This window comes from Lagenorhynchus albirostris, chromosome 15, assembly GCF_949774975.1.
Source record: "Lagenorhynchus albirostris chromosome 15, mLagAlb1.1, whole genome shotgun sequence".
Taxonomy (NCBI): domain Eukaryota; kingdom Metazoa; phylum Chordata; class Mammalia; order Artiodactyla; family Delphinidae; genus Lagenorhynchus; species Lagenorhynchus albirostris.
In genome coordinates this window covers 17,750,442-17,776,311 of record NC_083109.1, presented here as the reverse complement: position 1 = coordinate 17,776,311, position 25,870 = coordinate 17,750,442, and the positions used below count along the sequence as shown (strand labels likewise).

The following is a 25,870-nucleotide window of genomic DNA, read 5'->3' as shown; positions in this document are numbered from 1 at the left end:
GGATTCCTGACCTTTACCTACAGCTTCAAGTACCTACATTAATATAATAGCCTGTTGGAAACCAAATATGGGCCCTGGCCTCTTTCTACCAGCCCTCCCAGAGTCTAGAGCAATGCAGTCAGATAGAATTTTCTGTGGTGATGGAAGTGCTGTTCAATATGGTAACCACTAGCCACATCTGCCTACTGAGCACGTGAAATGTGGACAGTGCAACTAATGGACTGAAGTTTTAATTTTGTTTAATTCTAATTAATTTAAATTTAAATAGCCTCACATAGCGGTGGCTACAGGATCGGACTGTGTAGGTCTGAAGTTTTGCCCTTGACCCCTCCTTGTGCTACTGGGGCTGCTACCCCTTGCCCCGGCCATGAATATTTACTTAATACATTTATAACCTTTGTAAGTTGCTTGGTGAGCCTACACCCAAGTAGAAATGCACTAGTTAAACAGCAAACCCCAAGCAGCTGTGGCCAGGCACGAAAAGGATGGGTTGTACTGTGAAAGGGGGTAAGTACAAATTTCTTCTGCCTAATGGTTGGAGACTCTAACCTTTAAGGAGTTCTATTCCTACTAAAAAGCCAGGGCTTTCAGGATCACCTCTCTCACTGCTGCTGAAAGGAGGGAAGTCTGAGCACCCGCAGGCAGCAGGAGCGAGCATCGTGCAGAATGCTTTTTGGATGAGAGGAAACCCCCTTGGATTCTAATGTGGCACAGATCCACGCACTAGCTCAGAAGAACATCAAGAGACTGGGCTAGGGAAATGCACTCGATGGAGGCCAACTTGAAAGTCTGACCTCTGCGTGATGGCAGAGAGAGAAACTGAGAGCCATCCGTTATCAGCTGCGCAAGATCTGAGGCAAAGCAGTGATGCAAACGGTCACAGGGCCCAGAAGGGTGTGAGAAGTGAAGGTCAGCAGAAAACAAGTGGGAGAAAAAGTGAGACCCAGGAGCGGCGTCACGCAGAGTCACTGGTGCCCTTGTGAAGGGTCTCACCAGTTCCTCAGGGTGGGAAGTTTAGCATTATGAGAACTACATCTACTTAGACAGCCCTACCATCCATAGCCTGGCCTCTTTGTTCTTTAAAATACTTGGCTTCGCCTTGAATCCATTACCATCCATCTACCATCACTGCCAACACAGTCACACCCAGAGCCATGTTACCCCATAGCAGGGTTCCATTACTGAAGCTTCGATCATCTTATTATCTAACTATCAGTATCTTGCCTTTCCAGCCTCTCCCAGCTTTGGACCCTCGGCACAGATTCTTCAACAGCATTGAGGTCGCCTGGCCCTCAGTATCTCCATTATTTGCACATCTACCTTCATAAGCATTTTTAATCAAGCCTGGACCATATGGTTCACTTTTAAGCACTTTGGTTGATATCATCATCTTCCTTTTCCCATGTCCTGGGTCAAGTTATGTGTCTTCCTTCTTTTCTACTGTAAGAGCTGCTTGGAGCTCTTAGAGAAAATCAAATCACAACATGTCAACCATCTCCTTTTCGTTACATTATTCTTCCTTTGGCTTTCATGTTTTAACTCTGCCCTGGTTTTTCTTCTACCTCTTTGGCCACTCCTTCTCCATCTCCTGTGTGGTTCCTTGATAGAGTTTCACAGAGCTCTGTCTTGTTAGTCTACACTCTTCCTGGATAGGCTCATCCACTCCTCCCATGCTTCAAACACCACCTGGATGTTAATGATTCCCAAATCTAAACCCCCTGCTCTGATGCCTCGCCAGCACTCCAGGTTTGGGGAACTTAAATAGTCCTATGGTAGGAGGTGAACATGGCGACCACACTCTCCTTTCCCTCACACCAGTAAGAGTCTCTGTCTCCATCTGTCCAGATGGCAGACGGTCCAAAATAGAACACTCCTTCGTTCTTCGTGTTTCAGCAACTGAGCCTGCTCCATTTAAAATATTCCTCCTGAAATACCTGTTTTTTCCTCCTTGGTTTGAGCCTAAGGAACATGATCCAGCATCATTTAATACCAGAGCCAATTCTTGGGAAGCTGGGTTGCTTGGGGCTGATCAAAGAAGACCCGCAAGCAGTCAGGATGTGCTGAAGCGAATGCAAACCCTCCTAAATTATTTGGGTTTCACCCTTCTTCCCTTTTGTTTTCCTGGATGAGCTTTCTGAGTGCAGCTCTGGGCCACACTTGGAGTCCCCTTGGTAGTTTCACTGGTAGTAGTTACAAGTCTCTTTAATCATAGCTACACGTCCCATTAGCTGCCATATTTAGAGTGTGGGACAGCCCCAGTGCGTATAGCTCTGCAGTAGCATTTATCCCATTTTTCCTTATTTCGGTTGCTTCTTCTCCTGTGTGGCTCCTCCTCTTTCCTAATCCGGTGTGATGAAATCCCAGCAGGCTGTGAGACTTGGCAAAGTGCTATTACTTGCAGAGCTAAATCTCACAGTTTATAGGGGAGTGCCTCTTTCCCGTCTCCCCACATCATAGTACTCCTAATCTCCAGACCCCGGCAGAGGCAGCCCAGAGAGCTGGGGAACTGAGTGAATCAAGTGATGTTTCAAGAAAGAACATCTCAATGTAGTCGCAGTTTCTCATCTCTCCCAGCGTGGACAGGGTCTCATGAACTCCTCAGGCTGCCCCACGTTAATAAGTCCTCTGAATTTTCATCTCCCCTACCTTAACAGGACACCATCACATGCTGATATCTGAGAATCAGATGGTAATGATGCCAGTTTTGCTCACTGCAGCTCCACGGACCAGCAAAACCCTACCATGGTTGCTTCACGTGACCCCACTCTGGGCTTCACAGTCATTAAAGGAATCCTGGAGGAAATTTGTCAATTGTTTCCTTTACTTCCCAACAAACTTTCTTCTTTCTTTAAAAGCCGGCTGGATCTCCAGTTCGTACTGGAGCTCATCACTCTGTATTTCAGAATTTCTAGTCTTAACTAGCCATACCTGTCAAATGCAGCTGGATCAGGGATTCTCATCAGGCAGTGAAGAGAACTTGCAGTGACCTTAGAAGCCATTTGCCATGTCACACCGTCTCCTGGTATTCAGTGTGACATACCCCTGGCCCTCCAAGCTAGAGCTGCACCCTCTGTGCACTATGCCTCAAGCAGCCCAGGAAAGCGAGCCACAAGTCCTAACTGACCTTGGAGAAGGTCCCCCAGAGGTCCCCAGGGCTCGCCAAACCATGCATCTGGTCCCAGCCTGTCCGTGCCCAGTTGGTTCGTAACTCTCCCTTTCAGTTCCCAGACCACCTTTACCACCGTTGGCCCCTCCTGGATAAAGTATCCTCATAGACCTTTCCCTCCCTCTGTGCTCCTTTGCTCAGAGAACGGCACCATCATCCACCCCATTAACCAATCTAGAAACCTGGGAGCCACCCTGGACAATGTCTTTGTCCTTTATACCCACCCCCCGCCCCACAGAGGAGTCATCGCCAAGGCTCGCCCCTGTTACCTCCTCAACTACTGGACGTCCATCACCTTCATTTCTCACTGGGACAACTATAACTGATCCCAACTCTTCCTCTGGACCGCTCTTGTCCTCTCTGATCTGTTCTCCACACCGACGCCAGAAAGACCTTTTAAAAAAGACGGATCATACTGTTCACTTGCTTAAAATCCTTTCTCTGATGCCTCATTGCTCTTAGTATAAAAGTCCTTGCTACGGGAACAACACAGCCCTGGGTTACCTGGCCCTTTCACATCCAATCACGTGCCATCCTCTCTTGCATTTTCTCCCCACTGCAGTCCTACCAGCCTCCTTTCAGCTTCTCTCACATTATCTCTTAACCACCCCATCTGGGGCGATCCACCTCTTATAGGAAAAAGTGAGACATAGAAGGAAGAAAAACCAACAAAGTGTGCTCTGTCGAGCAGGTTCCCATTGTGGGAACCCAGGGCTCAGTCCTACTCGGGGGTGTGTGAGGAACCGTGTGGCATGCACCCCAGAATGGTCCTTGCAAAGGATGGGAGGCAAGGCTCTGATGCCTGGATTCTCATCCCACACTGGCTGAGAGTTCCCCTGTAGCACTAAATTATTTGCGTTCCTCGGCTGTACCTGCTTGCTCAGACAAAGCCAGATCCATGGGGCTTTGGAGAAAGAATTAGAGCCAAAAGGCAGGAAAAAAAAGGGGGTGGGTGCTGGTGCTGGAGGTGGGATCCTATAACTGCACGGAACTGTCCAGCTTAGCCACAGCTGAAATCAGAGGTGGGATGGGGAGGTGACATGGACCCCATGAGAATGGGCTACAGCTGATAACAGTGTCATGAGTGTCTGTGGCACTGTTAGTTCAGAGCTGTATCTGCCATTAGGATGGCAGCAGCGTGTGGGCCTGTTTAGCTCATTTCTGGGTCTCCAGTGCTCAGCACGGTGTCTGGTTGTTGGCTGAAATTCAAAGTATTTATTGACTGAATTAGTTAATGAATTGATAAACAAAGGAATGAGTGAACAGATAAACACAATTCATCTCCTAGGATCTGGTCTCACCTCTCCTGCTTGGTTCTGACTCCATGTACCCGCTCTGGTCCCAGCATTTATAAGGTCTCAGTTCAGGGAGCTCATGGGAGTCTCCACACCCCTTCCTGAGGGGCTTTGGATCCGCTCACTTTGATTTCGCAACACCAAGTGGCATCTCCAAGTAGAGGGCACTGCCCTTACTCCTCGTTGTGCTGGCCCTTCAGTGGTTGACACCTCCTAGCCCTGTCTGCTTGATCTGGTGTTTCTGAAAGGTGCTCAAATCTGAGAATCCATTTTTGAGAATCGTTGTGAGGATTTTGTGACACCCCTGGAGACAACTGCACATTCCCTGACACGTCACATGCACGCCAGCACCATCTTGCAGTGAATCTTACACAGTGGTAAAGGACACCTAGCAAACAGGCATCCGCTGCAGCAGGACTCTGAGAATAATCCTGCCAGGACTACCCAGGGCAGGCAGCCACCCCTTCTCTCAACAGCTTGGCCAACCCCAGGGGCAAACTGAACAACTATCAATGACACTTTACATAGTTTAGCTTATTTGACCTTTAAAACAATCTGTGACATGGGTATTCCCATTTTACCAACAAGCAGCTTGAGGTTCAGAGAAATTAAGAATCTGACCCTGAGCCATCGGATAAGTCAATTGCGTGAGGGGATCTCATTCTAGGAGCCTCTGCTGTTCCAGGGTATCCATCTGGGAAGTCAGCTGTGGCAGGAAGAACATGAGAGATCTCAGGTGTGAGCCTGCGGGACCCCAGTTCCTGCCCCCAAGGAGGTCACAGGCTGGTAGAGACTGAAACTGCAAGTCCCCCGCAGGGGAGGGGCCAGGGCAGCGTGGGAGCCCAAGGCAGAGCTGGTGCATCCTGCTGCAGGACGGGAGATGGTCCCGGATGCGGCAGATTTGACCCGGATGCTGGGGAGGGGGAGGATGCCGTGCTTGGCAGAGAGAATGGCACAGACAAGGGCTTGCTGCTCAGAGAAGCCTGCCAATGTTCCCCGTACCCTTCAGGACAAAGTCCAGATCCCAAGTGAAGATCTTTACCTATAACTCTTGCCCACTTCTTTGCCTCTCTCCTCATCTCTGTGCCCCGCACACAACACGCACCTCCTCTACCTCAGCTCCTGCACACGTCGCTTCCTCCTGGGCCACGCTCCCCCTCCTCTGGCAGGTCTCAGGCAATACTGCCTCCAGGAAGGCCTCCTGGCCCCTGAGCTCACCAGGCTAATGATGGCTGCCTCCGCACTGAACTCTCATACACACCTCCAACCAAGTACACAGGCTCATCCGCATTGTTTCTTTTACTCTTTATCTTACCTATAGACCTGCACGTCCAAACGGGAGCCACGAGCATGTGTGATTCTTTATATTTAAATGAATGAAAATAAAAATTTTAAAGCTCAGTTCCTCCGTTGCACTAGTCCTATTTCAAGCGCTTAATAGCCACGTGTGGTTAGTGAGGACTCTACCAGACAGCAGATATAGCACATTTCCATCAACGCAGGCATTTCTATTGGACTGAGCTCTCACAGAAAAGGAGGCAGGTAAAGACAGTGCATCTCTACTGTCCCAGTACCCTGTAACTACCAGATACCACCAGATTTGCTGAATTCCTTACTTACTTAGCTGTTGTTTTTTTCTGTTTTTTTGTTTGTTTTTTGGACTACCTACAAAAGCCAGACCCTGTCCCAAGGAAAGGAATCCATTAGTGTCAAACTTCCAGGTTGCCTGGAGCTCACAGTCTAGTGAGGGGCATGCAAGAAACGAAACCAAAGGAAACATACAAACAAATGTATAACGCAATTAAAGGCTCATGAAAGAATGATGAAGGAAGCGTACATGGCGCTGTTGAGGAAAACCTGCTAAAGGGACAGAGTAAAAGGAAATGGAATCAGAAACGAAGGTCAGACCAGATTCAGATGGGCCTTGAATTCCACGCTAAGGAGCTTGAGCATAATGCGGTAGGAAGCCAGTGACCCATTTAAGAATTTTAAGCAGGAAAGTTAACTTGATCCAATCTGTGCTTCCAAAACACCAGTCCAACAGCTTGGTGGGGGAGGGATTGAAGAAAGAGGAACTTACGACAGGCAGACCAGAAAGCCGTCCTGGCAGGTCAGGAGAGTGGGGTGGAGAGTGGCAGAGGGAGAAGAAAGAGCTAATCCCAAAGCTCCCAGGGGCTGATGGGATAGGAAGGAGAGAGCAGGGGCTGGGGTGGGGAAGGCATCTTCAAGGAAGCCCGCTGGGGATCCAGGAGGGTCTGCTACAGAATCTGGGGCTCTGCCCTGGACTTCCCTTCAGGGACTGCATTATGGGTGATTAATTCACGGCCGAGTTACTTTCTTATGAAGGTTACTACAGTTACATCAGCACGACAGGTGGGGTGTGGGGGAAGAAGCCTTGGCGTGTGCCGAGCTGAATATTAGATTCTAGTCCCTAGTTGATTGATCTTTTAGGCAATTTTGGGATTCTGTCACTTAAAAACCAATAAATCTTTGAAGGCCTGGGGAAAGCAATGCAAAAGCAATACATCTCCATTGTGGAGTATTAGAAAAAGAGGCCACACCGCCAAGGTGGTTTGGCTGGAGCGATGAGGGTGCAGGAGCCCCGCATGGCCATCTTCCCTCCCCGCCTCCTTGCCTCCCTGTATGCTCAGTCCTACCAGTCAGAGTCAGAGCCACAGGGCTTCAGAGGGGCAGCAAGCAGTACAGCAGGGCTGGAGTTCGGCTCAACCGGGGTCAGAGCATTACTGGCAGAAGGAGGAAGAACAGCCTGTGTGGGTGTGGCCTGGACGCTGAGGCTCAGGTGTGAGTCTGTTGGAGAACAGGAAGACTCTCCGCTCAGAGTTACGCTGGGCCTCACAAGTTACTGGCTGCGCCCACGCAACCAGAATTGTCTTGTCTACCCCTCGTTCCCTAGGTGGAAGAGATTCACTCCACAGCATCCCACCAGAAGGTCACCCGGGCATCACATGACATCCCAGGCACGAGGAACTCAGAACAGTGAACTCAGAGGCAGGAAGCCAGGTCCGTGGTCTGGCTCTATGTGTAATGAGCTCTGTGACCTCAGGCCAATCACTTAACATCTTAGATTTCAGCTTCTCTTCTAAAAGGGAGATGGTGTTTCCTGTGCAGCTTAGCCACTGGGTGAGTGACGGTCAGATGCTACAATGGAATGAAAGGAACTATCAACTATAAAACACGATTCCGGGCATCCCTGACCCAGTGCACCTAGGGAGCTCTCAGTGTCCTGTGGTCACAGAGTGAGTTTGCTGTTTTCTCAAGGCTCGTGCTTCCCCTGCCTGCAGGGCTCCACGCTGGTCCACTTGCCTGGGTTGTGCCCATCTCTCCAGCCCATCTACTCTTCCTCTCAGTCAATACAGTCACTGTCTCTACTGGCTTCATGTTATCTTGTTTTGCCGGTTTCATTATTCTGTTTCCTTAATGGCTTAACGGTCCCCTCCCTGCCCCGTTCACATGTACACTTACTGGATGAAGCCTCAGCAGGACAGGTGTGTGTCTCTCCTGCTTCCTGCTGTATCCTCATTGCTTACCTCAGTTCCTGCTCAATAAATATTTGTTGAATGACTTAATGGTCAGCTGCCTCCCACGGGGCACTCCAGTGCCCAGAGTTCAAGGTGACAAAGGGTTAAAGTAACTGAAGTCTACTGTGATATTCCACTGCTGTCACTGCGGTCGTCCCGGAAGCCTTGCTGGCTGGCACTGATGAGTCTCTTCCCTTCCTGGCAAATGCCCAAGCAACTGTCTGAAAATAACTCCAGAAACTCAGTATCTACCCACCCTCAGTGATCTAGAGCCTTGAGAAGAAAAGCAGTCAGACTCTTCCAGACACCAGGCGTTGCCCCTTTGAGCAGTGACATTTATTTTAAATTTGTTTCCGATGGAAATGTCACCAAAATACATCACATATGACTTTCTCCTAGGGAGGTGGCGTGGCTAGAGAGATGTGAGTGTTGGCTTAGGGGCGACTGAACGGGGTTTAAATTCTGCCTGCACCACTTGCTCTTTTCATGGCTTGGGTCAATGCACTTAGCTTCCATGTATCTCAGTTTCCATATCTGCACAATGGGGAGGCTATTACGGCGATGCTGTGACGTTGCAAACCATTTACATATAGTAACAGGCACTCGGCTGGCGCGTGCTCATCAAATGGAAGCTAGCTGGCTCTTTTAACTTGAAGACGTGGGACCCAATGGTACATTTTTTAGGGTGAACCAGGAACAACAAATGAATACCCATGGCTGTGAGGGGCAGCAGGGGCTACGGCATGTGGACCTCCCTGTTTTTTGAGTCCCTGTGTCGGTTTTGTAGAGTTGTCCTGTTTTTTCGCTCCCTGCCAACTGTCATTTCTCACCGCTACTGGGGCATTTCCATTCCCACCTACTAATTTACTGTGGTCTTAGGATGCACGAGCTCATTAAACAGATGTGCAAACTAAGTCTGTAGGCTCAGAAGGAAAATGTAAGGGGCTTCTCTCTGTGGAGGCTAGAACAGCTTTCCCAAGAACATTGGTTTGGGATGTTTGCTGGTCTCTGGAGTCAGGCAGGCCTGGGTACGAGTCCTGGCTTCAACACTTACAGACTCTGTGACCTTGAACTTTAGTTTCCTCATTTCCAACAGGGAGATAATAGTACTACTCATAGGTTAGTAGAGATTAAATTCTTGGATCACAGGAGTTGCCCAATAAAACATGGTGACAATTACTCCCATCTGTGTTCAGCTGGCTTTGAGGAGTTTTCAGAGGTTCACAGACATATAATCTGATTCATCCTGAGGATGGGTTCCTGATCCTCTGTACAAAAATTAACTTTATTCCTATCACTAGGAAGGACAACTAGAAAAGACATTTTGCTGAATCTGTGCCAGAAAGAAGTTAGGGGCTCTTAAGGAAAAAGCAAAGCACCTCCTTCCCCACCCTGAAATCAGGGTCTTTGGAAATTTGAACAGGAAGGAAGTGGGCAACACTGTGACCCTATAGAGGGGTGGATTTGCAAAAACCATTTTGCACAGAGCTTCCTAAGTTCCACAGAGAAGAAGCCAAGCTAACAAAGGAACTAACTCTCTGACAGCCTGCGCTGCTTTGGCTCACATGTACATCCCATTAAGCTTTGGCGAAATATCGCCAGTGTCTTCTTTCCAGACAAGGAAAACCGAGGTTCAGAGAGATTAAGTATCTTGCCCGAGGTCACACAGCAGCATTAGGTCAGCATTTGAACCCAGGTTCACAGCCACCGAACTCACATCCTTTTCATTGCCCCACACAGCAGCCAGAGGACTGTGGGAAGCTGGGCTGAATCCACCGCCACCAGGGGTGCCAGGTGACCAGGTTCTCTTGCTGACAGTTTTGTAGGCTTGTGGCAATGAAAGGTGACACTTGGCTCTACCACAGAAAGGGCCTGGGTTTTAGGGCAGATCTGGCCTCTGACCCTGGGTCAGCTGCTAACTTGTACAATACTGGGCTTCTCTTTTCTGGGCCAGACTCTTGCCATCTGGGAAGCTTTCCGAGACTCTGAAACATGCCCAATGCTGCTGTATGACACAGGTAAGAGCTGTGAAGGGGAGGTGAGACACGGGTGGCCAAGATGGAACGTGTGATTGGGCATGTGGAGGACGTGCGTCCAAGCTCAGCCTTCCCACTCCCTGTCTGTGTGCCCTGGCGCATTTCTGCCTCAGTCTCTTCATCTGAAGAGGAGGCTAACGTATCTCAGTGTATAGAGGGAAGTAAATGACTATGCGGCCTAAGAGTAACAGGAAGAAACACAGTAACTCAACAGCTCCTTGTGTGATGTCAGAGCCGCCATCCGCTCTGGCTCATCACAGGTAGGACAGTCCTGGAACAACCTACGTGTGGAATATAAGGCAAACGTTCTCAGTTCAGGTGCCCACAACCTCTGTCCACACCTGTTTGAAGGCCTGAAGACCCACCTCACTTAGGATGGAACATTTTCCGAAGTCTAGAGAATAGATGGGAACTTCCAAACTGGCAGGGGATTCTATGTGCTCCAGTGCCTGTAATTCCTGGGTAGAGTTGGACCCAGGTTGGCAAACAGGCAACTAGAGCATCTCGATAGCCTCCTTCCCGGCTGGTCTCCCAGCCTACAGTATCATAAAAGAGACACCGCATGTGGCTATTCAGTGGCTCCCCAGGGCCCCTCAAACAAGGCTGAGCTTCTCAAACACGGCCCTTGTTCCCACCCCACCACTCCTGCCTTCACCTTTATGCTAAGGCAAATTTAACGATTCCTGGTTGCTCCCCACGATGACAAGCTTCCTCTTTCCTCCATGCCTTTGTTCACGCTAGACCCTGTTACCACTCTGGTGAAATCTTAGACAACATTTAAGATACAGCTCAGTGTCACCTCCTCTGGGACTTCTCTCCTGTGAGCTCGTGTAATGGCCTACGCGCATCTCCACAAGCATGCCCTGTAGTGCAGTTATGTTTTCGCATTTCTGTCTCCCTAACTAGAGTTTGACTTTCTTTAGAGCGTGAGTTATACACAGCTAGTTCACTAGCCTGTCCCAAGCACTTAAACGGTACCTGACACGGAGTGAGTGCTCAAGAAACGTTTATCGAATGAATGAATAAGTGAATCGTTTTCATCCCCCGTACGCAGCTCCATTCCTGGCATATAAAATACTCCATGCATGCTCGTTGAACTGAACTGAGCTAATCTGAAAGCTGTTCTACCCAACACTCTTGCTTGGCTTTCAGAGTCTGTAGTCCCTTGAGCTCTGAGCAAAAGCCAGCAGTCAACATCGGAGCTGCTGCCCTTGTACATAGTGTAGCTTATTTAAAAGAGATGACCACCTTCCTGACAGCTGTGAGCCCATGGACTTCCATGGGATCAGCTTAGCTACTGAGATGCTTTCACTGCCTGGGCTGTAGGTACACTCCTGGACTCCAGCAGCCTCTTGTTAAAATCAGCAGTATGACTCTGAATTCAAGTCCGCTGTGGAACACCAAGGCCATAAACTGGACCAGCCCTGAGGTCGTGTCCCACTCATAACCTCTGAGCAGGTTGTTTTCAGCATTCAGTGAATCTGTCTACTTGTCTGTTAATGGCAGTTGGACACGTAAAGGTGATCTTACCAGGATGCTGTGTTTCTGGGCCTCCAAACGGACTAAATACATTTACCATAGGTGTGTTCCAGAAAGTTCTCTCCCAGCCCTCCTCAGGTCCCCATCAGCACATTCCCGCTAAACCAGTCCCAGTGGCCCACAGTAGGGAGACAGGGCTCCTGGCTCAGTAGCCCCTCTGAACGGGGCTTGGGGCTGCGGACCCTTTTCCTCCAGGAAGCCTTGCTCCTGGCCAGCCTATGGGCATTGCCAGTGACATCATTCAGCTGGAGGTGTGCACGGTGCAGAGAAGGAAAATGGCAAGCGCCAGGGTAAGCACCCTCCTCACCTGACAGGGGCTCCCCGAGACTGAGCGGGCTTCAGCATCACTGTGATGGTCGTGTCTGTTTCATTCAGTGGGGTGTCTGTGTCATATTCAGGCATCGATGGAGCTGGACAGAGAACAGAGAGAAGGGAGCTTAGCAAAGGTCCCAAACCCCTCTCATCACCTCCCTCGAGACACTCAGGATGCCTAGAAGGGAGGTGTTTGGGGAAGGGTAGGATGAGAGTCACATGGCATCCCAGGCTTTCAGCAAAGGAGGCCCTGACTTCCAACCTGCCTGTAGGTTCCTTCAAGGTACAGAAGAGTCTGGAGAAGGGTAGCAATGATGTGGCTGGTAACCCTCATGAATCAGGAAGTTCCACACCAAATAAACAGATGAATGCAGGAGATATAAGTACTTAAAGATGTGAATGCAAATGTGAACGTCAACCCTAAACGTATTTAAAATGCAAACGCAAATTACAGCAGTGATGAATTAGTCCCTCTTATCTTTTTTTTCTTCCTGAGATCCTCCCTTCTGATGGAAGTGTAACTAAATCTAATCCCTTGGGAAGGTAATTTAGCCATTTGTATTAAGAGCTATTAAACCCACATCGGTTTTAATTCAGTATCTCAATTTCTGGAATTTAATCCTAAAGTCATAATCCGAGCCAAGGAATTAAACTTTATTCTGTAACATGTTTATTGAAGCGTTATTTTATAAAAACATGGAAGCACCCAATATATACAACCACAGGGGAATGTTTAATTAAATTATGTCCATCCACTTGACAGAACATTACAATGAAAACAATGTAGCAACATGGAAGATGCTTATGGTTTAAGGATAAGTGGAAACATTAAGCTACAAAAAACACGGTGGGTCTGTATCTATGCAAAATGTGGATGCAGACCAGAACTGCATGCGTATTCTGAAAAAATGTAAATTGTAAAAACGGGGTCTGAGATAATTCTGCTTTGATGCTGTCTGGTGGGGGAGGCCACCCTACTGGTGATGGCAGGTGACATCCTGGACTGCTATGGCTCTGTAACAGTCATTCACTCATTTGTTTGTTCATTCATTCATCAGACGTTTCATGAGAACCTGTGCTGTGCCCTGCACTGTCAAAAGGAATACTCTTGAAAATCAATCACATTTTTACAAACCAATCTGTGTGGGGAAAAGGTACTATTTAAGGCAACTGTGTGCTAGATAAATTATTTGGTGAATCACTCAGCATTCCCTCTGGTCTAGTCTAATTGATATTTTTTTTATACTTTAGGAAGCTCATGGATTAGGATTTCTTCATGAGATTACAGCACTGACACACAAGGGACTGCATTGTCCTTGCTGCTCCAAAGTCACATGGTGACGGTTGGCTCTGCCCTTTTTCACTCCCAGGAATATTAGGAATGGAAAAAACCACCACCACCACCTTTCTTCCTTTCCCCTTCCTAGGACAGATACCTGAAATTTTGGTGGCGATCCTGGTGGTAACAGGGGGCCCAAAGCCCTTTGCTGTGCTGGCCTTGATGGTGAAGGAGTAGGTGGTCCCGGGGTACAGACCCACAAAGAGGTGGTGGGTTTCATTCCGAAGCTTGAACACTTTGCCCCTCTGGCTGGAGAGGTCGGCACTCGGGTCCAATGAGCCCACGGCCTTGTAGTTGATCTGTACAAGGAGCCGGCAAACAAACATATCAGTGCCTCACCCAGGAAGCTGGGTGGAGTCCATACGGAGGAACATCAGGGGAGGAAAGCAGAAGGCGTGTGAGCTTGGTCAGCACTTCTGCTGTTAGCATCCACCTTACAGACGATCCCAGACTCCCAAAGCTCTGGAGCAGCGCTATCCAATAGAAGTAAAATTTAAGCCACATACATAATTTTCAATTTTCTAATAGTCACATTAAAGGAAAAAAAGTAAGATCATAAAGTAAAATTAATTTTAGTAATACATTTTGTTAAACCCAGTAGATGTAAAATGTTATCATTTCAACCTGTAATCAACATAAAAATTAATGAAATATTTTATATTCTTTTATTCATATTAGGTCTTAGAAATCAAGTATATATTTTACCATATGGTGCATCTCCATTTGGACTAGCCACATTTCAAAAGCGCAGGGACCCCGTGTGGCTACTGGCCATCACATTGGACAATGTGGCCATAGAGCAGTGTCCAAGTGTAGCATCCTGATAAGAATTATCTGAAAGCCTAGTTAAAAATGCAGCTCACGGGCTTCTCTGGTGGCGCAGTGGTTGAGAGTCCGCCTGCCCATGCAGGTGACGCGGGTTCGTGCCCCGGTCTGGGAAGATCCCACGTGCCGTGGAGCGGCTGGGCCCGTGAGCCATGGCCGCTGAGCCCGCACGTCCGGAGGCTGCGCTCCGCAACGGGAGAGGCCACAGCAGTGAGAGGCCCGCGTACCGCAAAAAAAAAAAAACCCTGCAGCTCATGCAGCCCCTACTGCACATGGCGCTCTCTGGCGCTTTCTTGTGCATTATCTAGTTTTTCTTCCCTAAAACCTTGCGTACGTCAGAGTATTTATTCTCATTTTAATGTTGGAGAAACTGAGGCTCAACTGGCAACAATTTGTATTAAACCAGCGCTTTTCAAAATATCTATGGTGAAGACCCAGTTGTTTCCCAGTCCACTGCAGACGCATAATGATCCGAAGACCACATCACACGTGACTCATCATGTGAGTCTGGCAATAACCAAACTGTTCTACATTATGTGCAAGGAGACGTGTCCACTGACCACACATACGGGTGTCACAGCAAGGTCAAGGCCCTCAAAAGTTTCTAGATGCTCACTTTCAACTTCTGCACTTATCCTGCTGTGAATGTAACAAAATAGCTGGCATCCCTGGCACTGGCCCCCAAGGATCACACTCTGAGAAGCACATTTCTAAATTACACAGTTGTTAAAGAGGCAAACTCAGGGTTTTTTTGTTTATCTAGTTTGTTCTATTAAAAGTGTTTTATTAGAGTATAATATATATACAGAAAATTATACAGCTCAATGAATTTTTACTAACTGGACAGGACCATCTAACCACACCCAATCAAGAGACACAACATCACCAGACCCGAGATTTTCCCCTCATGCCCCCTTCCAATCCTTTCCCTCCTCCCCCCAGCACGGATACCCTCTACCTTGATTTCTAACAGCATAGACTAGCTCTGCCTGGCTTTGAACTTTATCTAAATAGAATCATACAGAGTGTGCTCTTTAGCGTCAGCTTCTTTCTCTCAACGTCCTGTGTGAGAGTCATGCGGCTGTCACATGCAGCCACCTGGCAGGCATTGTCACGGTTATTCGGTGTCCTATCACTGACCCAAGACTAAACCCAGATCTGTTGGGTTTCATTCATTCACTCATTTGCTCCTCCACAACCACTCCCCGCATACTCCCGTACTATTCCAGGACCTGCACTGTGTGCTCCCATGCCCTAGCAAATGAATGCAATGGACACAAGCTAGGCCCTGTCCTCAAGGTCTTCTGTTCCAGAACGAGGTAAGTCAACTACACAGACACCTCACATCACTTTGTCTTTTGTCAGGAATGTCCCATGCTTGTCAGGAAGGCCAAACCCAGGCAGAAAAGGTAATATACCAACTTTACTTCAAAAATAAGCAGTTGGCTGTTTCTGGCTAGGGCACCAAATGTTCTGGAGAAAGCAGTAACCTCTCTCCCCTATGAAGCAGGAGCAGTGCAGTGTAGCAACTGATGTCACATGTCGAGGACAGAGGCCAGACTTTGCCTGAAGTGCAGTGAGCCCAGGAGGAGAAATGTACAGAACTGAAGGAATTGGCCATTGTGCTAGCAGAGCTGGCAGGGGCGCCCATCTAGCAGATCCCTGGGGGGGCCTGGTCACCCTGCCTACTCCAGCCCTTCTCAAAGGCAAGCACTGCAAACACCTGCCTCTCTTTGTCTGAGGGCTTTTCCCCTGGGTACGCACAGGAAGTTCTGGTTAATTCACACCCCCTGAGATTGGATTAATGGAAGTTGATAAATACATTCCACGGTTCCTCTTGTGATACCCCCGCAGCATCCCTGGGATTTCCCCGAGGGATGCCACTCCACTTGCCTTCATAGGTAGTTGACTGGAAAACACACCCATCGTTGGCTACCTTCTTTCCCTTCCCCACTCCCTAGTATTTCCCACACTTCGTAATCTGCTCGTGCTCAAATCCTTGTCTCAGGCTCTGCTTCTGAGAAATGCCAAACTAAGGCAAAGTGTTCAGGGAGGTATCTCAGGGGAGAACTGAACTAATACCTGGGGGTGATACAGAGTCTAGGAGCACTCTAGATTCTAGGCAGAGGGAGCTAACCAGGCAAAGACGTGGGGTGGGGAAAGGCTTGGGAGAACCAAGAAGAGTCCCGTGTTGACTGGACAGTGGTGAACAAACAGGAGAGCCGTGTGCAGCTGGATTCCAGTTTTCCCCAGCGGCAGAAGGCGGCAGATGTTTGGAGAGCTCTGCCTGTGTCTGCTAACCCAGGCCACCAGGGGAGAAGACGTACTGGAGCATCCTTTGCAAATTCTGCCCCCGTCCCCTGCCTGGGCTGATGGCAACTACATTGATATACAGACAATGGGTGGTAAAATTCATGCCTTATTTACTAGCCAATTCCTTTTCTGTGCTCCAAATTCAATCCAGAAGCGACTCAATTTCCACCTAGCTGTCAATATAATATACTGTGCTCCCCTGCTCTCCTAACCTTGCCTGCTATTACAGGATCCTCACTTACTTGTAATGAAACACTATGAATAAATCAATGTATGTTAATATAGCGTGTCTTCAATTTTTTATGAAGGGCTTCACCAAATCTAATTCCCACTGCTTTGTCAGAAACAGTCTTTGAAAAATTTAACTTTCAAGTTTTACGAAGTTAGTGCGGGATCGGGCTGGGGGTGGGGGGGAAAGAAGGAAGGTGAGAAAAATGGAATGGGATGGAGCTGGGACCGTAAAATGCATCCTGCAATGTGACTCTTCACTTGGAAGTGGAGAGAGAGGAAGATTTGTTAGAATAGCAAACATAAAGTAAGGAGGTAGTAGGGGAAAGAGTGCTGAGCTGCACAACAGCCCTGGGCTCCAGGGATGGCGCTCTGGCTGCAGTGAAGTGCTCAGGGCCACCCCAGTCTCTCCTGGTCACTCTCAGTGGGATCCCCAGCCACAAGCCAGAGTGAGCCCTTCATAACAAGAATCCAGTCACCCCTTGGAATCAAAAGAGCAATGGTTTCCCATAGCTTTGGGAATTAGGACCACATTCTTACCCTGTGGTTCTCCATCACCTCACTGCATAAGCTGGCCTCTCCTGCCCTTCTATCTTTTTAAAAAAAATTTATTCATTATTTATTTATTTTGGCTGCGCCAGGTCTTAGTTGTGGCATGCGGACTCTTAGTTGCAGTGTGCATGTGGGCTCTAGTTCCCTGACCAGGGATGGAACCCAGGACCCCTGCATTGGGAGCGTGGAGGCTTATCCACTGGACCACCAGGGAAGTCCCCTCCTGCCCTTCTATATTGCATTCCAGGCCTTATTTCAGGGTCTGAAAAGAGCCATGGTCCCTTTTGCCACAGGGCTTTTGCACCAGCTATTCTGCCAGCTCAGACACTTTTTTCCTTCCCTTCACCTTGTTAATGACTCCCCACTACTTTTATACTGAACCATGAAATTATTTCATTGATGAGTCCCTTTTCCATCAGCCCAGAAGTCGAAAAAGTAAAGCCTGAAAGCCAGATTTGGTTCATTGTCTCTTTTTGTAAATAAAATCTGACCAGAACACAGCCCCACCATTATTTCTGTACTGTCTGTGATAACTGCTGACACGCTACAAAGGCAGAATTAGGTAGCTGTAACTCCACAGAGTCTAACATATTTACTCTCTGACCCTGTATAGAAAGAGTCTGCTGAGCCCTGGACTAGACTTTAAGCTCTAAGAGAGCAAAGATCTTATGTGGTTTTTGCTCCGCATTTTTCCCCTTGGATAAATGAATGAATGATCAAACCAGGTTATGCGGCTTGAGCAATTTGCTTAACCTCCTAGAGTCTTGGGCTCTTGAAGGGTAAAATGCTCCTTTTAATTCCAGTTTCTGTCTTGATTTATATTGCAGAATGACCTGCAGCTTCTTTACGCCTGGAAGGCAGCCCCTTTGTTCAGAAGTAAGGCCCCAGGGGGGACTCCATGAGTGACTTTAGCCTGTGCATCAAGGCGCCAGCTGCCATGGACCAGGGAACATCTTGGGAAGAACAGGCAGCCCTTCCACCGTGGGCTGACGAGGAGGGGGCAAGACAGGTGGGGAGAACAGAAAACAATTTCCCTCCAAGAGCCCATCAGGAAGGGCCTGCTTGCGTACTGAACGTGCTTAGATTGAGCCAGGCTGTGCCCCAGGCACTGGGCCAGGTACAGGGTTAGACCACAGAGGTTCCACGTTCAAAGAGAGCAGTTGACAAGTTTCTGGGCCTGAGGATGAGTTGGTGGATGGTGGTTAAGGGAAGATATGAGATAAAGTAGAGCTGAGGGAAGTAGCCAGGACTCAGAAGCAGGTTGTTAGAAGATGCAGTCATGAAAGAAACACCATTTTGGAGCACTTACTCTGTGCCAGGCACTGTGAAGAGGGACTCAACATAAAAATCATCTCATTTAATCCTTAAAAAAAAAATGGTGTGGATTCTTTATGGTTATTCCCGTTCCTCAGCTGAGGAAACTGAGGCCAAGAGAGGTGACATGGTCCAAGTGAGAGCCAGGGTGAGGACAGCTCTGCGTGCAATCAGGCAGCTTGCTGGAAGGACAGATGGTGACCCACCATTCACGAAGTGTTCTCTGATGCCTCGGTTTCACCACAGTGGGTACCACGATGCAGCAAGACCCTGGATAAGTCTATTTGGAAACACAGGGATGCCCTGGAAGGACCTGATTGCTATTCAAAGAGCTCATGCCCTAACAGATGACCCCCTATTGAGGAAACCCACAATGGCATCGACTGTCAGTGCTGATAGCATAAACTGGGTCAAGACCTGCCCACCTACAGCTTGAAGCTCCAGAAGCACCCTCTATAGCTTAGCATCCTCTCCTCTTGCTACTATACATGTGGTGTCTTCATCCTAAACCTTTTGGGGAAGGGAGGGTTCAGTACCCTATGTTATCCATTCCATCTGCTCCTGACTTTCTCCAGATGGTTTCCAGTCCATTTTCTGGAAGTCTCAAGATAGCAGAGTTTTAACAAGGCTACAGGTAAAATAGATTGACTTGGTCAGTCCAATGGATAAAGGTTAATTTTTTTAAAACTCCGAACAACTGGTTAAAATCTTTTGTCCCTCTTTTTTTACCTATTGTAAAAGTGTTTACAGGCATGGTCTCTTCCATCTTCTTGACTTCCAAGGCAAATGTATAAAAGGAGACCAGTTCAAGGTAATCTCCTCTTGTTAGAAGTGTAGTGTTGATGCTTTGGTTCGCTGACAATTTAAAGATAAAATGCGAACATGTTTCCTTCTGAAGAACAGTGTGAACGCACGGATGGCCACAATGTACATGCCAGTGACTTCTTGGCCATGGGGCCCTTGTATTTCCTAGAGAGCTGAGGACTAGAGTAAGAGCAGAAAAATGCTTATGACCAACACACATATTGCTGTTCCTGGGTTTCTAACACTGCTGAGCCAGTGAGGGAGTGCAGGGACTTGCCACTTCTGTACACAGACAACTACTGCTTTTGCTTACATTGTGACTGAATCATTCTATCAACAGATGTTCACCAAGAACCAATTTTGTGCTGGACTCTGTTCTGAGCTCTTGAGAAACACTGGTGAAGAAGACCCAGTTCCTGACTTTGGGGACCAACAGAGGCATTGGTAGATCTTGCAGGTAACCAAAGCCTTTGGGAACACAGATCTGGGAGTAACTGCTTCTGCCAGAGAGAGTGAGGACAGCATCCCAGAGAAGCTGCAAGAGCATTGGGCTAGGCTACTGGTCCTCAGCCTGGATTCCAAAGCACATGCCCTGAAGACCTTTCAAAAAGTACCAATGCCTGCACCCACTCCACACTAATTGAATCGAACGTTTTGGCTACAAAGACCTGGACATCAGTACATTTTTAAAGTTCTCCAGGAGATTTGATTGGGCAGCCAGGGCTGAGAATGCTGGATCTGAGCCCTAAAGCATGAAGGCGATTGAGCAGAAGAACTATGAAATACAGCACATGCCAAGGAAAAGTATCCTAAAACAGCATGCTGGAAGGAACTGGAAACTCACCATTGGCATATCACAGCGATAGTTGCTGAAGGTAGGATTCACTACTGAATGCTAAAGTGGGTGGGTGAAATGAAGGAGAAATGGAATATTTGCATAACCTTATCTCTCCCCAAATGTAATAAGACCACAAGTCCTTTGATAACCCTCCGCCCAGAAGGTGGAGGCTAATTTCTCTCTCCTTGAGTGTGGGCTGGAGCTAGTGACTTACAATGGAAAAGGGAAAAATGTAGCTTTAACGCGAAGAGATCTGGCAGACAAGGGCTTAACCAAAGGATCAAGGTCAACGTTGCCAATGACAAGTCAGTCACGTTGAGATCAAGGGCTCTCTGGTATGTGATGGGAAACATACATATCATCTGTGGTCTTCTTCCCCAGAACCTCCGTCCACCCATGAGATAATATCAGACTAGCCCAAACTGAGAAATGGTCATCACTCTTAAAAAATGTCAGAGTCATAAAGACAAGAAAAGCCCGAGACTTCCCTGGTGGCGCAGTGGTTGAGAGTCCGCCTGCCGATGCAGGGGATGCGGGTTCGTGCCCCGGTCCGGGAGGATCCCACATGCCGTGGAGCGGCTGGGCCCGTGAGCCATGGCCACTGAGCCTGCGTGTCCAGAGCCTATGCTCCGTAACGGGAGAGGCCACAACAGTGAGAGGCCCGCGTACTGCAAAAAAAAAAAAAAAAAAAAAAAAGAAAAGAAAAGCCCGAGAAACTGTCATAGATTCGAGGAAAATAAGGAGACACAATACCTCAATGGTATGTGGGAACCTAGAAAGAGAAAAAACACCTAGGGAAAAGCTTGGGAAATCTGGGGAAAAAAAAAAAAGTCTGGAGTTCAGTCAATAGTAATACACAGATGTGAAGTCTCAGTTTTTGTTTTCAATTAATTAATTTATCTATTTTTGGCTGCGTTGGGTCTTCGTTGCTGAGCGAGGGCTTTCTCTAGTTGCGGCGAGTGGGGGCTACTCTTTGTTGCAGTGCGTGGGCTTCTCATTGCAGTGGCTTCTCTTGTTGCGGAGCATGGGCTCTAGGCGCACGGGCTTCAGTAGTTGTGGTGCGCAGGCTCAGTAGTTGTGGCTTGTGGGCTCTAGAGCGCAGGCTCAGTAGTTGTGGCGCACGGGCTTAGTTGCTCTGCAGCACGTGGGATCCTCCCGGACCAGGGCTTGAACCCGTGTCCCTTGCATTGGCAGGTGGATTCCTAACCACTGTGCCACCAGGGACGCCCCTGTGAAGTCTCAGTTTTGATAAACATACCATGGCTAGGGAAGATGTTAACATTCGAGGAAGTTGTGTGAAGGGTACGGAACTCCCTGTACTATTTTTGCAACTTTTTTGGGGGTAAATTTAGAATTATTTCAAAATAAAATGTTTAAGAAACCACAACAAAAGGTGGCATGCTGGATTTTGGTACCTGTGAGGTCTCTGGGGCTGCAGAATAGAATCTACAACAAATATTCAGTGAGCTCTGGACTTGGCCCTGTGCTAAGAACTGGAGAGCCTTCAGAAACTTACAGTCCAGTGCAGGAGATGGGCATGACCACAGGAATGAGTCATAAAGGCACGTGTAGATTACTGCTTTGAAGGAAGGGAAAATGGTTCTTGGGAGCATCTAATAGAGAAGGCTTCTGGGGTCCAGAGGTCTTCACCATAGAGTGTGAAGGTGTTATAGACAGATGAAGGGGGTGGGAGAGGGGATGGGGGGAAGTGATGGGAGTCAGAGAGTGAAGGAAGAGGAGGCCAGAGAGATGCCCTTGGGCAGGATGGCTACTGACCTATGAGTGCTTTTGTGCAAATAAGAAAAAGGCATTTCTCTAGGCAGATGCTGACCCCCAACCCCCAATCCCAGCCCCCTGTATTTCAGTGAGCTGAAAGTACCATTGTGAGAAGGAAAAAATATGCCTCTCTTTTTTTTTTTTTGCGGTACGCGGGCCTCTCGCTGTTGTGGCCTCTCCCGTCGCAGAGCACAGGCTCCGGACGCGCAGGCTCAGAGGCCATGGCTCAGGGGCCCAGCTGCTCCGCGGCATGTGGGATCTTCCCGGACCGGGGCGCGAACCCGTGTCCCCTGCATCGACAGGCAGACTCTCAACCACTGTGCCACCGGGGAAACCCAATATGCCTTTCTTAATGCCTAGTCATAGCCCTCCTGACAGACACAGGAGGTAGCTTAGTGGGTTTCATCCCCTTGGTGGTATAGTGTACAACCCATGCAACGGTTTGTGACAGTCCTGCATTGAGGTCAGGTCGTGGAAGTCTTTACGTGAATGTTCAAATGCTTGGATTTTATCTTGAGGGCAGTATAGAGTCATTAAATGGGAGGGATACAGCATCATACATGTATTTAAGAATAGTGCTACTAAAATTGTGGTCTATAGACAAAATACCATCAGCATCGCCCAGGAGCTTGTTAGAGATGCAGATCAGGGGCCCATCTCAGACCTACTGATCAAAATGTCTGGGGTTGGGTCCAGGAACCTGCATTTTCACAAGTTCTCCAGGTGATGCTCATGTATGTTGAATTTGCAGAGGCACCTTCGCTGGTGAGGGTACGGGATTCTGAACTGACTGGAGGAACAGTCAGGGCCTGACTGTCATCCAGATGACAGGTGACAAAGAAGGCCTGGTTCGGACTGGAAGCTGAGGGGATGGAGAGAAGGGGGTGAATCTGAGAGCTGCTGAGTTCTGGCTGGTGAAGGGTAAAGTCCCTAGAGATGTAGGAATGAGGTAGAGCCCACACGTGGCACCGGGCCCGAAGGGGGACGAGTCTTTTCAGGGAACTACTGGGGAAGATCTGTAAATGTCCACCAGCCTGATCCTTTGATGCTGTTGACATTAAGGATGAGAAGAGTCGGGGAGGGGAGACCATTGGATTTTAGCCTTGCAGAACCTTATTGAAACCTAGATCCACCACATACCAAGAATTGCGTTACTACGATGTATTTTGTAACCTCACCAGCCAAAGTGCTCTACTAACTATTGGATGGGGCACAGATCCCTGGGTAGGCCCTGCTAGGCTTCTCTGGTTCCTAAGGCTGAGCTCCAAAGTAAGGGGCCCACACTGTGGGCTGGGCTGGCTAGGCCAGGGTCTGCCTGGGCTATGCTCCTTTCCAGGCGCTGCCAACACAGGGAATGATGCCTGCAATTTGCTGGGCACAAAAGTCTTGCTGTCACCCTACAGGGAGCTTGTTCTAGTCTTGTGTAGACTCCCTTGGTCGCCAGGATTAAAAGATGTTTGCCCAACTCGGCTTTTGCTGATTTCCAATCAATATCCTGTTTTCCGCTTTCAGATGGTTTCCTGGTGGCTCTGGGATCAAACACTAGGAGAAAGCAAGCTCCGAATACAACTGGTCCAGGGTCATTAGTATTCACCACCCAGCGACCAAAACTGAAAAGTTGGCCAGTAGGTGATAATAACAAGAATTAATGTGTATTGAGTGCTTACCATGCACGCCCCACTCTCTTCCCTAAATCACCACCCTGCCCCTCAGATCCCAGGCAGACTTCAGGTGGTGTCTTTCTGTCAATACACGATCCCCCTACTAGCATCTCAGCCCCTCCAAGCCTCACCACTGGACTACTTCTCCGTTTCCTCCTCTCCCCTCCTCTCCCCCACAGGGGAGGGATATTCTGACAGTTCACTCTTTCAACCTGCTCTGAATTTCAAAGATGCTGTCAGATTCCCATAACGGGGCCACCTTCAACTCTGATGGCTCTAAGCTTTTTCTTCCTAAACTGTCATAATGCAGCTTAATAATCTGAAGCTTAAACCTCCTTTCAGCTTTTAATCTCGTGCTGCGGTGTCCTGGGTGCTATGATTTTATTATTTTCATAGAAGTCTTTTTGCTTAATGAGTCTGTCTAGTGATATTCCCAATTGCTTGTACTCTGCATTGCAATATTTCTCAGGTTTCTAAGTATAAGTTGCTTGCCTTCCAACTTCACACTCAGCTGACTGCTGTTCTGCTGAGTTTAACCTGGTTAAGTTGCTAAGTTGCATGACCAATTCGTCTCCGGTTGGCTCTGGGCATGGAGATGAGAGAGAAGTTGAATAATCCCTTGACCCTGCTCCCTGGAACCCTGCAGCCCCACCCATGGCCTTTCTGGCAGAGATAGCCGGGGGAAATCCTTCCATGAGGGCAAGGCCTGGATGTTAATTATTCGTTGCTATAACTGCCAACACCCAGCTTGGCACAGAGTAGAAGTCAATGAGGTTCGCAAATAAATGAGGATTAATAACGAAAATGTAATAAACTCAGAATGTGGTACAGCTGGGTTTGAAATGAAGTCCTTCTGATGCCAAAGTCCAGCATTTTCCACCCAGAGCTGCCACTTTGCCCTTAGCCCTCTGGGCATGTATGTGACCAGTTGCCAGGGGGACCACTGGCTGTGGGTATCGGCAACCGTCAGGCTCTAGGGCTCTGCAGTGGGTCTGTCTGGGCCTGCCTCCCCACAGAGGGTCTGACTCAATTCAATTATGTATTTAATCATGAACGAGGCCTAAGTTGCTGAAGCTCTTGTCCTCTGGGGTCTGAGTTTCCACCTCTGTATAAGTAGAAAGGCCCTTCAGTGCTTTCCCATTTTTGGTGCTTTATAAAAATGGCCACACATCCTGGACAGCCCTCCCACCAAGGGGTAGAACTTACGTCTCCCTCTTGAGTCTAAGAGAACTTGTGACTGCTCTGACCAACAGAGTGTGGAGGAAACGGTGCTGTGTGGCTTCTGAGACTGGATCATAAAAGGCAATGCAGGGCTTCCCTGGTGGCGCAGTGGTTAAGAATCCGCCTGCCAATGCAGGGGACACGGGTTCGAGCCCTGGTCTGGGAAGATCCCACATGCCACGGAGCAACTAAGCCCATCCGCCACAACTACTGAGCCTGAGAGCCACAACTACTGAGCCCGTGTGCCACAACTACTGATGCCCTCGCACATAGAGCCCGTGCTCTGCAACAAGAGAAGCCACCACAACAAAATGCCCGCGCGCTGCAGCCAAGAGTTGCCCCTGCTCGTTGCAAGTAGAGAAAGCCCCCGGGCAGCAATGAAGACCCAATGCAGACAAAAATAAAGAAAGAAATGCATTAAAAAAAAAAAAAAAGGCTATGCCGCTTCTGACCCGTTCACAGGGGTTGCTCAAGGCTTCAGCATCTAAACTGTTGTGTAAGTTTAAGCCTGTGGGATGGCCATGCTGTGAGGAAGCACAGGGCACATGAAGAGGCCCAGCTGAATCAAGTCTTTGAGTCCTACTGTCCAGGCACCAGACTGCTAAGTGAGCGAGCCTCCAGACGCTTCCAGTTCTCAGCTGACCAGTCACTCCCGGCCATTTGAGTCTTCTTGGCTGAGCCCCTAGATGTCATGGGGCTGAAACAGGCCAGGCTTTTTCAAATTCCTGACCCACAGAACCTGTGAGCATTATAAGGTTGTTGTTTGATGCCACTAAATTTGGGGGTGGTTTGTTACACAACAATAGTAAGTAGAACATCATTTGTCCATTAGACTGGAGAGTTTCTTGAGAGCACGGATATCATTTTATTCACCTTTGTAGCCCCAAAAGGAAACATAGTATATGCTCAATAAATACATGCTACCTTCTTAACCAAGTGATCAAAGTTAACAACTCTAGTAATGAGAAATATGGACATCAGGTGCCTCCCGATAAGAGGCTCTGGAGGAAGTAATATCCTTTATGTGGTAGTTTTGCCAAAAACGCATAACCTGAATTAAAGAACAGTCTACACAATGACTGACCAGTACTCTTCAAAAGTGCCAAGGTCAC

General features: G+C 48.3%; 1 protein-coding gene across 2 annotated transcripts in view; it reads right to left on the bottom strand.

The window, feature by feature from the left end:
• The window catches only part of PTPRT (protein tyrosine phosphatase receptor type T), a 1,083,394-nt gene that overhangs the window by 270,169 nt on the left and 787,355 nt on the right, over window positions 1-25,870 (bottom strand). For both annotated transcript variants that reach the window (XM_060122182.1, XM_060122183.1), the window contains exons 10-11: window positions 13,324-13,525; window positions 11,883-11,985 (exon numbers count right to left, since the gene is read on the bottom strand). In XM_060122182.1, coding sequence (XP_059978165.1) covers window positions 11,883-11,985; window positions 13,324-13,525 — 305 coding nt within the window. The remainder of the gene's footprint in view (window positions 1-11,882; window positions 11,986-13,323; window positions 13,526-25,870) is intronic.